At 45.1% G+C, this 12,290-nt stretch overlaps 1 protein-coding gene across 3 annotated transcripts in view; it reads right to left on the bottom strand.

The window, feature by feature from the left end:
• The window catches only part of SENP2 (SUMO specific peptidase 2), a 50,270-nt gene that overhangs the window by 6,122 nt on the left and 31,858 nt on the right, over positions 1–12,290 (bottom strand). For all 3 annotated transcript variants that reach the window (XM_048863748.2, XM_075132287.1, XM_075132286.1), the window contains 2 exons: positions 3,481–3,544; positions 709–864 (listed from right to left, as the gene is read on the bottom strand). In XM_048863748.2, coding sequence (XP_048719705.1) covers positions 709–864; positions 3,481–3,544 — 220 coding nt within the window. The remainder of the gene's footprint in view (positions 1–708; positions 865–3,480; positions 3,545–12,290) is intronic.

Below are 12,290 nucleotides of genomic sequence, written 5' to 3'. Positions count from 1 at the left end.
CAACCATCACTTGGTTTAATTGGATTGGGGCTGATAGCAGGACATTCTCAGCTCAAACTCATTTCTCACCTTTAGTTTACAAGAGTCTAGATTTGGTGACCTTTGGAGCCCAACACAAGACTAACCTAATTCCCCCAGACATATCTGAGTGGGAATGAAAGTGAACATTATAGTGGCTGTACTGGAGGCCATGTTGACAGTTAGGAAGTCTGTATCTGATCTTACACACTGTTAGAACCGTCATGGATGCAGAGAGAAGTCTAAGTAATGTTTAGTTTCACTGCTGGTAGAAAAGGGATTTTGATCTGTGGACCAAAAATAAATAAATTCTATTTTTGATTGAGCTGAGCTAACAAGTAAGGAAAATGCCCTTGTCTCCTCTATTGTAGGATCTACCAAGGTATGCACAGAAAGTAAGTAATCAGGTAGTTTATAAAGGAATGAGAAAAGCAGCCATTTGTTTTGCTAGCTCCCTGCAAATCAGATGTTAGCGGATTGGCAAGAATGGCCTGATTCCAAGTGATTAGAAGGTACAACTAGCAGACAAAATTCACTTAAGAAGGGGCACCTAGAATCCCTGATCCCTTTTGAACATGGTTAGTACATTATCTAATGTCAGATGGGCTTTTTTTGTAGGTTTTTTGTGCCCAAATGATTCCCTCCATTAGTTCACCTCTCCAAACCAGAAAGCCAAAAAAGGCATGGTACCTCTGTGAGCTCAGGAAGACGCTCTGTGCTCTTCTCTGGGCCTGGGCACTTCTGTTCTTTCAGAACTGCAGCTGGCCTTCTGGCTACAGCAGAGCTTCTACTGCCCAGGCATAACCGAACTGACACCTCCTTTGACAGGTCAGCCTCCAGCCATCTCTGTGCACAAAAGGAAGCTCAATAGCATGTAACCAGGAAGTTATGATTTGTTGCAGTGCATAATGTGACAGTCTTGTTCAAATATCAAGTGAAAGCACTCAGCAAATACTCACGACCATCAGACACCACACTAATTGAATTAAACACTCAGTCTAGCTCTCATTCGGAGTCAGGTGAGGTATTGCTAGGACTGAGCACACTTCCATTAAATGTGCCAATTTTCAAATGCTTTAGACCAGGGGTTCTCAAACTTCATTGCACCACGATCTCCTTCTGACAAGAAAGTACTATACAACCCCAGGAGGGGGAAGACTGGGGATTGATGCCTGTGCCTGCTTGATCCCTGCCACTTTGGGGCAGGGGGAGAAGCCAAAGCCCAAGGGCTTCAACCCCAGACAGGGGGCCTGCAATCTCAGCCCCACTGCCCAAGGCTGAAGCCCCAGACCGTGGGGCTCGGGCTTTGGCCCCAGTCACCAGCAAGTCTAAGCCAGCCCTGGCTACCACATTAAAACAGGGTTGCAACCCACTTTGGGGTCCTGATGCACAGTTTGAGAACTGCTGCTTTAGACTGAAGTTGTTAGGATTTAGCGCTAATAGCCCACTGCAGTTAAGTGGGTGAGAGGAAAGTGTTTCAGGCCATTTTCAGACTCAGGAAGACAATCACAGAAATGTATGAGTGGAAGGGACCTCAATAGGTCATTCTAGCCCAGTCCCCTCCTCTGAGGCAGGATTAAGTATCCATCTGACAGGTGTTTGTCTAACCTGTTCTTTAAAACCCCCAATGATGGATATTACATATCCTCCATAGGTACATTTGTTCTGGTGCTTAACTACCATTACCTTAAATTTTGGAAGTTTTTCCTAATGTCTAACAAATCTCTCTTGCTGAAATTTAAGACCATTACTTCTTGTCCTGTCCTCAGTGGATACGGAGGATCATTTATCACCCTCCTCTTTGTAACAACCTTCTACATACTTGAAGAATATGTAGAATATGCTTTTCTGCAGACTAAACATATCAAATTTTTCCAATCTTTCCTTGTAGGTCATGTTTTCTAGACCTTTAATCATTTTTGCTGCTCTCCTCTGGAGTTTCCACATTTCTCAAAGTGTGGTGCCAGAATTGGACACAGTACTCCAACTGAGGCCTCATCAGTGCCGAGTACAGCAGAATTACTTATGTTTTGCTTACAACACTCCACCCAGTTATTCTGAGATATATTAGCAGTTTTTTTTCTGCAAAAGTATTATGTAGTGGACTCTTAGTTTGTGATCCCCCATAACCCTCAAAGCCTTTTCTGCAGTACTTCCTCCTAGGAAGTCATTTTCCATTTTGTATTTGTGCAATTGATTATTCCTTCCTAAGCACAGTACTGTGCATTTGTCCTAATTCAATTTCATCCTATTTCAGACCATTTCTCTAGTTTGCCAAGATCATTCTGAATTATAATCCTGTCCTTCAAAGCACTTCCAACCCCTCCCAACTTGGTATTGTCTGCAAATTGTATAGAAGTGTTCTCTCTCTGCCATTATCCAGATCATCTATGAAGATCTTGAACAGAACTGGAAGCAGGATACATCCCTGCAAGACCCCAATCAATATGTCCTTCCAGCTTGACTGTGAGCCATTGGTAACTACTCTGAGTACAGTTTTCCAACCAGTTGCGCACCCACCTTTAGAAGATTCATCTAGGCTATATTTCTCTAGTTTGTTTATGAGATTATCAAAAGTCTACTAGGGTGGAGATCTATAGCATCAGTTTATGTTTGGGAGGTTCTTTGCCACTGTAAAGGGCTACAAAGGTGGTTTGGTTTTTGTGTGTTTTTTTGTGTGTGTTTTTTTTTAAAGTCTGAGTATCCCACATAGGCTGGATATTGGACAATAAAGAGTTTTGTATTCAAGCTTGGTACTTCTCTAAGTTTTAGACAGTGTAAGTTTTTCTGATATCCCATCTTAGCCTATTTAAAAAATAGATTTTAGACACACCCATCTTCCCACCTGTGCAGCAAGTGAAATACAGGTGAACACAGACAACTGTATATAAAGCAGAGTGGGTGTTGTATTTCTAGTTTAGAAAAATGAAAATTAAAATGTAGTTAAAAATGCAACAACCCTGAAAGAATCTTAGTAGTTAGAAAAAAGTTTACCTGGTTTACAAACTGGATATTGAACTGTGGCACCAAGGCAAATCTCAGAGACAAGAGTCGGGGGGGGGGGGGGGGAGGAGAGGGAGGGAGAACCCAGGCAAGCAAAGCAAAATCTATTTAGAAAGGACTGATGATGCAATAGTGTACCCTATAGTGATGTGGATAAACTCCAATAAATGCTGCATGTTTGAGGGTTTGCCCATCAGCTTCCAAGATGGACAGAAGAGAAACTGAGCAGATGCAGCATACTGACCACAGCCCAGAATCACAAGGGGTCTTCCACCATCACTATCTTCTGTAAGTCACAGAAAGACCACACTACCACAAAAGCCATATGCCACTAGATTAAGCACATTGTTCAATGATATGCTCAAGTACGGAAGTGCACAGTTAGAGTTGAATGCACAGTTTAGTTATAGGATATCACATGTGTCAAAAGAGGAAAAAAGCTGGAGCTTCCAAACTTACCCTTTCATTTTTCTGCTCAAGTGTCATTTCAGGCTCTTGTGAGTTTTCTGCTGAAATCTGAGATCTTAGAGACAAAAACAGGCAGAGTTTCACAACTTATATTTACTTAGTAAGTTACCTTTGGGGTAAGGAGTCAGGGCTGTGTGGGGAGGGTTGGGAAATGCTCTCTGTGGGGTTGGAATCTGGCTAATGTGCAAAAAGAACAAGAGTTTAACTTGACCCATTCTCTAGCATCAATACTTTGAGGGGATGCAGGTGAGGAAGAAGGGAAAGACGAAGGGAAGGAAATCTGGAAATACCCATCAAAAGTAGGGGACTGAGGCTAGTCCCAAAGCATGGCTAAAATAAGGATACAAGATGCAGCTTAAAAAGTTAAGATACAATGCACGACAATCATTAATTGTAAAGTCTTTTATAATATAAATGAAAAATTCCTCATGAAAAGAAAGCACTAGTTTACCTGACGGGTATGCATCCAGATAGTTAGGCCAACCTAGTTACAAGTCTGAAAAAAATTTCACTCCCTGTATGAGAGTTAGGTCAATCTTAACCTCACTATAGATCCAACTGGGTTGATGGAAGAATGCTTCTGTTGACCTAGCACTGTCTCTTGGAGAGGTGGATTACCTACATTGACAGAAGAGGTTTTTCTGTCAAAGTAGGAAGCATCTAACAGTACAGTGCTAACGCAGCACAGCCACAGCATCAGACTTGTGCCACTGTAGTGCAGACATGGTCTTAAAGTGGGTGGATAGAGTAAGTTCACTTGACTCTTATACGATTGCAAGGGGAGCTGCTATCCTTACCAGAAGACGCTTACCCTTGAAAACCATACAGCATCCGAAGTGCAGCATGTTACTGTGCAAGGAATTATAGACGGACAGGTTTTACTTCTATCAATATAAATGCTCCAAAACGAAAAAGTTCTCGTGTTTTTTTGATCCAAGTCTCTCTCTTTTTTTTAAAAAAGGGAACCATAGATAATAAGACTTGTATTGGATACTAAACCCACTGTACATTAGAAGACAAATTCAATCTAGTGTGATAAGACAGTCAATATCCAGGTTAGGTACCCCAGATGTTTTATAGAAAGTACAGCTTTGTACTTTTACAGCACAAGGTGTACAAACAGAAGACTTCTTTCTATTTAAACAGCCACTCAGATTCATAGACTAAGGCCAGAAGGGACCATCTTGATCTAGTCTGACCTCCTGCATATTGCAGGCCACAGAACCTCACCCATCTACTCCTGAAATATGCTCATAGCCTCTCGCCGAATTACTGAAGTCCTCAAATCATGATTTAAAGACTGCAAGTTACAGAGAATCCACCATTTACTCAAGTTCAAACCAGCAGGTCAACCCTCACTCTAGAAGAAGGCACCTCCCCCCTCCCCAAGGTTTCTGCCAATCTGACCTGGGGAAAAATTCCTTTCTGACCTCAGATACGGCAATCAGTTAGACCCCCAAGCATGTGGGTGAGACCCACCAGTCAGACAGCTGGGCAAGAATTCTCTGTAGTAATTCAGAGCCATTCCCATCTAATGTCTCATCCCTGGCCATTGAAGATATGTACTAATAGCAGTCGCAGATGGTCCACATGCCATTGTAGGCAGTCCCATCATACCATTCCCTGCATAAACTTATCGAGCTCAGTCTTGAAACCAGTTGGGATTTTTCCCCCCCGACTGCTCTCCTTTGAAGGCTGTTCCAGAACTTCACTCCTCTGATGGTCAGAAACTGGTCTCATTTCAAGCATAACCTTTTTTGGATAGCCAGTTTATATCCATTTGTTCTTGTACCGACATTGGCCCTTAACTTAAATAACTCCTCTCCTTCCCTGGTATTTATCCCTCTGATGTATTTTTAGAGAGCAATCATATCTCTACTCAGTTTTCTTTTGATTAGATTAAACAAGCCAAGCTCCTTATGTCTCCTCTAATAAGGTAAGTTCCGCATTCTTCTGATCCTCGTAGACCTTCTCTGCACCTGTTCCAGTTTGAATTAATCCTTTTTTAAACAAGGGAGACCAAAGTTGCACAAAGTATTCCAGATGAGGTCTCATCAGTGTCTTGTATAATGGTAATAATACTTCCCCCTCTCTCTGCTGGAAATACCTTACCTTGTAAAATTGCAGAACTACTAACTGTGATATGTAATCAGTCACTTAAATCTCATTCTGCACCAAATGACTGGAGTCTAGCTATTATGATGCCAATTTTTTTAAAACAGCTCCAGAGGCGATCCCTGGCAATTACCAGCTGGTAAGCCTAACTTCTGTACCAGGCAAATTGGTTGAAACTATAGTAAAACAGAATTATCAGACACATAGATGAACACAATGCGTTGGGGAAGAGTCAATATGGCTTTGTAAAGGGAAATCATGCCTCATCAATCTACTAGAATTCTTTGAGGGGGTCAAACATATGGAAAAGAGAGTGATCCAGTGTATACAGTGAATTGGACTTTCAGAAGGCCTTTGACAAGGTCCCTCACCAAAGCTCTTAAGCAAAGTAAGCAGTCATAGGAAAAGGGGGAAGATCCTCTCATAGCCCTGGTCTACACTAGGACTTTAGGTCGAATTTAGCAGCGTTAAATCGATGTAAACCTGCACCCGTCCACACGATGAAGCCCTTTATTTCAACTTAAAGGGCTCTTAAAATCGATTTCTGTACTCCACCCTGACAAGTGGATTAGCGCTTAAATCAGCCTTGCTGGGTCGAATTTGGGGTACTGTGGACACAATCAGACGGTATTGGCCTCCGGGAGCTATCCCAGAGTGCTCCATTGTGACTGCTCTGGACAGCACTCAACTCAGATGCACTGGCCAGGTAGACAGGAAAAGGCCCGCAAACTTTTGAATCTCATTTCCTGTTTAGCCAGCGTGGCAAGCTGCAAGTGACCATGCAGAGCTCATCAGCAGAGGTGACCATGATGGAGTCTCAGAATCGCAAAAGAGCTCCAGCATGGACTGAAGGGAGGTACGGGATCTGATTGCTGTATGGGGAGAGGAATCCGTGCTATCAGAACTCCGTTCCAGTTTTCGAAATGCTAAAACCTTTGTCAAAATCTCCCAGGGCATGAAGGACAGAGGCCATAACAGGATCCGAAGCAGTGCCGCGTGAAACTTAAGGAGCTGAGGCAAGCCTACCAGAAAACCGGAGGGGCGAACAGCCGCTCCGGGTCAGAGCCCCAAACATGCCACTTCTATGATGAGCTGCATGCCATTTTAGGGGGAGTTCAGCCACCACTACCCCAGCTGTGTTGTTTGACTCCTTCAATGGAGATGGAGGCAACACGGAAGCAGGTTTTGGGGATGAAGAAGATGATGATGTAGATAGCTCACAGCAAGCAAGCGGAGAAACCGGTTTTCCCCGACAGCCAGGAACTGTTTCTCACCCTGGACCTGGAGCCAGTACCCCCCAAACCCACCCAAGGCTGCCTCCTGGACCTGGCAGGCAGAGAAGGGACCTCCGGTGAATGTACCTTTTAAAATACTATACATGGTTTAAAAGCAAGCATGTGAAAGGATTACTTTGCCCTGGCATTCGCGGCTCTCCTGGATGTACTCCCAAAGCCTTTGCAAAGGTTTCTGTGGAGGGCAGCCTTATTGCGTCCTTCATGGTAGGACACTTTACCACTCCAGGCCAGTAACACGTACTTGGGAATCATTACACTGCAATGCTTTGTTGTACATGTTTGCTTGTGTTCAAACAACATTGTTCTTTATCTCTCTGTTATCCTCAGGAGAGTGAGATATTATTCATGGTCACCTGGTTGAAATAGGGTGCGTTCCTGCTGGGCTGTTTGCCTGCGGCTGAACAGAAATGTTCCCCGCTGTGAGCCACGGGGAGGGGGGAGGGTTGAGGGGGTAGCCACGCGGTGGGGGGAGGCAAAATGCGACCTTGTAACGAAAGCACATGTGCTATGTATGTAATGTTAACAGCAAGGTTTACCCTGAAAGAGTGTAGCCACTGTTTTATAAAATGTGTCTTTTTAAATACCGCTGTCCCTTTTTTTTCTCCACCAGCTGCATGTGTTTCAATGATCACAGGATCTTCTCCTTCCCAGAGGCTAGTGAAGATTAGAAAGAAAAAAAAACGCACTCGTGATGAAATGTTCTCTGAGCTCATGCTGTCCTCCCACACTGACAGAGCACAGACGAATGCGTGGAGGCAAATAATGTCAGAGTGCAGGAAAGCACAAAATGACCGGGAGGAGAGGTGGCGGGCTGAAGAGAGTAAGTGGGTGCTGAAGACGGGGCTGAAGCTGAAATGTGGCGGCAGCGTGATGAGAGGAGGCAGGATTCAACGCTGAGGCTGCTGGAGGATCAAACCAGTATGCTCCAGTGTATGGTTGAGCTGCAGCAAAGGCAGCTGGAGCACAGACTGCCACTACAGCCCTCTGTAACCGACCGCCCTCCTCCCCAAGTTCCATAGCCTCCACACCCAGACACCCAAGAACGTGGTGGGGGGCCTCCGGCCAACCAGCCACTCCGCCACAGAGGACTGCCCAAAAAACAGAAAGCTGGCATTCAATAAATTTTAAAGTTGTAAACTTTTAAAGTGCTGTGTGGCATTTTCCCTCCCTCCTCCACTACCCCTCCTGGGCTACCTTGGTAGTCATCCCCCTATTTGTGTGATGAATGAATAAAGAATGCATGAATGTGAAGCAACAATGACTTTATTGCCTCTGCAAGCGGTGATCGAAGGGAGGGGGAGGGTGGTTAGCTTACAGGGAAGTAGAGTGAACCAAGGGGTGGGGGGTTTCATCAAGGAGAAACAAAACAGAACTTTCACACCGTAGCCTGGCCAGTCATGAAACTGGTTTTCAAAGCTTCTCTGATGCGTACCGCGCCCTCCTGTGCTCTTCTAACCGCCCTGGTGTCTGGCTGCGCGTAACCAGCAGCCAGGCGATTTGCCTCAACCTCCCACCCCGCCATAAACGTCTCCCCCTTACTCTCACAGATATTGTGGAGCACACAGCAAGCAGTAATAAGTGGCAATATTGGTTTCGCTGAGGTCTAAGCGAGTCAGTAAACTGCGCCAGCGCGCCTTTAAACGTCCAAATGCACATTCTACCACCATTCTGCACTTGCTCAGCCTGTAGTTGAACAGCTCCTGACTACCGTCCAGGCTGCCTGTGTACGGCTTCATGAGCCATGGCATTAAGGGGTAGGCTGGGTCCCAAGGATAACTATAGGCATTTCAACATCTCCAACAGTTATTTTCTGGTCTGGGAATAAAGTCCCTTCCTGCAGCTTTTGAAACAGTCCAGAGTTCCTGAAGATGCGAGCGTCATGTACCTTTCCTGGCCATCCCACGGTGATGTTGGTGAAATGTCCCTTGTGATCCACCAGAGCTTGCAGCACTATTGAAAAAGTACCCCTTGCGGTTTATGTACTCGCCGGCTTGGTGCTCTGGTGCCAAGATAGGGATATGGGTTCCGTCTATAGCCCCACCACAGTTAGGGAATCCCATTGCAGCAAAGCCATCCACTATGACCTGCACATTTCCCAGGGTCACTACCCTTGATATCAGCAGATCTTTGATTGCGTGGGCTACTTGCATCACAGCAGCCCCCACAGTAGATTTGCCCACTTCTAATTGATTCCCAACTGACCGGTAGCTGTCTGGCATTGCAAGCTTCCACAGGGCTATCGCCACTCGCTTCTCAACTGTGAGGGCTACTCATCTTGGTATTCATGCGCTTCAGGGCAGGGGAAAGCAAGTCACAAAGTTCCATGAAAGTGCCCTTACGCATGCGAAAGTTTCGCAGCCACTGGGAATCGTCCCAGACCTGCAACACTATGCGGTCCCACCAGTCTGTGCTTGTTTCCCGAGCCCAGAATCGGCGTTCCACAGCATGAACCTGCCCCATTAGCACCATGATGCATGCATTGGCAGGGCCATGCTTTCAGAGAAATCTGTGTCCATGTCCTGATCACTCACGTGACCACGCTGACGTCACCTACTCTGCCCAGTATCGCTCTGCCAGGTTCTGGTGCTGCATATACTACTGGATAATGCGTATATGCGTGTATATATATAATATGTATATGCGTGTGGTATTTAATGTGCTCCTAATTGCCAAAGTGAGCTGAGCGGCCTCCATGCTTGCCTTTGTATGGCGTCCGCTCAGAAAAAAGGCACGGAACGATTGTCTGCCGTTGCTCTGACGGAGGGAGGGGTGACTGACGACACGGCTTACAGGGTTGGCTTCAGGGAGTTAAAATCAAAGGAGTATTTCAGGCAGGACTTCACGGAGGGTTCCAATAAGAAATGGTGCACTTAAGTTATTGTTCTTATTGGAACAAGGAGGTTAGTCTGGCCTCTGATTGATACATGGCTAGATTTACCTCGCTGCACCTTCCCTGTGAGTGACTGCAGTGTGACCCAGAGGAATGAGTCCCCTAGACAGGGGAGGGGGGGAAGCAAATGAGTACAAAACAAATCTGGTCTATTTCTTGTTTTGATACACTCCATCTATCTTTTACATCTTTGGCTGGCAGCAGACGGTGCAGAAGGACAGCATGCCATCCACATCTCATGGCTGCCTGGCAGAAGATGATGCAATAGGACTGCTAGCAATCTGTATCGCCTGCCTGCTCACCATAAGATGGTTCAATAGGACTGACTGCAGGATTAAAGAGAATGACCTGGTCAAGTCACTCCAAATTTAGACCCTGCGCCCATGTCTGCCCAGGCGCTCCTGGCCAACATGGCCAGGAGCACCTCGGACATGACGATGACTGCTACCAGTCGTATTGTACCATCTGCTGCCACAAGGCAAGGGGTTGCTGCTACTGTGTAGCAATGCAGTACCACATCTGCCAGCACCCAGGAGACATACGGTGACGGTTACCTGAGCGGGCTCCATGCTTGCCGTGGTATGGCGTCTGCACAGGTAACTCAGGAAAAAAGGCACGAAACGATTGTCTGCCCTTGCTTTCATGGAGGGAGGGAACGGGGGCGTGACAATATGTACCCAGAACCACCCGCAGCAATGTTTTAGCCCCATCAGGCATTGGGATCTCAACCCAGAATTCCAATGGGCAGCGGAGACTGCAGGAACTGTGGGATAGCTACCCACAGTGCAACACTCTGGAAGTCGACGCTTGCCTCGGTACTGTGGAAGCGCTCCGCCGAGTTAATTCACTTAATGCACTTAGAGCATTTTCTGTGGGAGGACACACACTCGAATATATAAAACCTATTTCTAAAAAAACTGACTTCTATAAATTTGACCTAATTTCGTAGTGTAGACATACCCTTAGATCATTAACTGGATAAAAGACAGAAAATAAAGGGCAGGAATAAATGGTCAATTTTTCAGAATGGAAAGTGAATAGTGGTGTCCCCCCAGTGATCTGTACTGGGACCAGTGCTGTTCAACATATTTATAAGTGATCTCGAAAAGGGGGTAAACAGCAAAGTGGCAAAAATTGTAGACAATTATCTGGAATTTATACAATATTACTCAAAAGCAGACTGCGAAGTATTACAAAAGGATCGCACAAAACTGGGTGAGTTGGAAACAAAATGGCAGGTGACATTCAAATGTCAATAAATGCCAATACACAATGGAAAATCCCAACTATATGTACAAAATGGTCTAAATTAGCTGTTACCACTCAAAAAGGCTCTTGGAGTCATTGTGGATAGTTCTCTAAAAACATCTGTTCAATGTGCAGTAGCAATCAAAAAAGCTAACAATGTTAGGAACCATTAGAAAAAAGGATAGATAAAACAGAAAATATCATAATGTCTTTATAAAAATCCATGGTACGCCCACATCTTGAATACTGCATGCAGATCTGGCTGCCCCATCTCAGAGAGAAAAAAAAGATCTATATTAGAACTGGAAAAGATTCCGAAAAGGGCTACAAAAATGATTAGGGATATGGAACACCTTCCATATGAGGAAAGATGAGAAGTCCCAGTTTTTTAAACTTGGAAAGGTGATCACTAAGAGGGAATATGATGGAGGTCTATAAAATCTCAACTGGTATGAAGAAAGTGAATAAGGAAATGTTATTTACCCCTTTACGTAACAAGAACTAGGGGGTCACTCAGTGAAATTAATAGGCAGCAGGTTTAAAACAAACGGAAGTACTTCTTTACACAACGCACAGTCAACCTGTGGAACTTGTTGCCAGGGGATGTTGTGAAGGCCAAAACTGTAACAGGGTTAAAAGAGAACTAGATAAGTTCCTGGAGGATAGGTCCATCAACAACTATTAGCCAGGATTGTCAGGGATGCAACAGCATGCTCTGAATGTTCCCAGCCTCTCTCTGCCAGGAGCTGGGAGTGGATGCGACAGAGGATGGATCACTCAAATGATTGGCTGTTCTATTCATTCCTTCTGACAGTGGCCAATGCCACATGCTTCAGAAGACGGGATACTGGGCTAGATGGACCACTGGTTTGATCCAGTATGGCGGTTATCTTCAGCCACAGGTGATAGGATATTTTTGTCTTTTATAAAATTTCCTGCGTGAGTTCATTCAAGAGCATAGTGATTTGTCTGCTTTCATCCACATTGTTATTGGGGCATTTAATGCATTAGATTAGGTATACCACATTATGATAGGCCTGTGTAGGATCCAAGGTGTGCTGTGGGAGGTGTTCATCATTGTAGCAGTTGAGATGTCCGTAGGTTTTGCGTCTGTTTCTGTCAAGGTCTGGTGTTGCCCCGGTGGGTTGGGGTGTGTTGGTCTGTGGGGAGCTTGCTTCAGATTATGAGCTTGGAGAAGCTCAGGGGTTGTTTGAAGGCCAGAAGTGCAGATTCAGAAAAGATCTTTCAGGATG

The sequence above is a fragment of the Caretta caretta genome, chromosome 9 (assembly GCF_965140235.1).
Source record: "Caretta caretta isolate rCarCar2 chromosome 9, rCarCar1.hap1, whole genome shotgun sequence".
Lineage (NCBI taxonomy): Eukaryota > Metazoa > Chordata > Testudines > Cheloniidae > Caretta > Caretta caretta.
The sequence above is the reverse complement of the archived record's forward strand: the minus strand, read 5'-3'. Positions and strand labels throughout refer to the sequence as shown.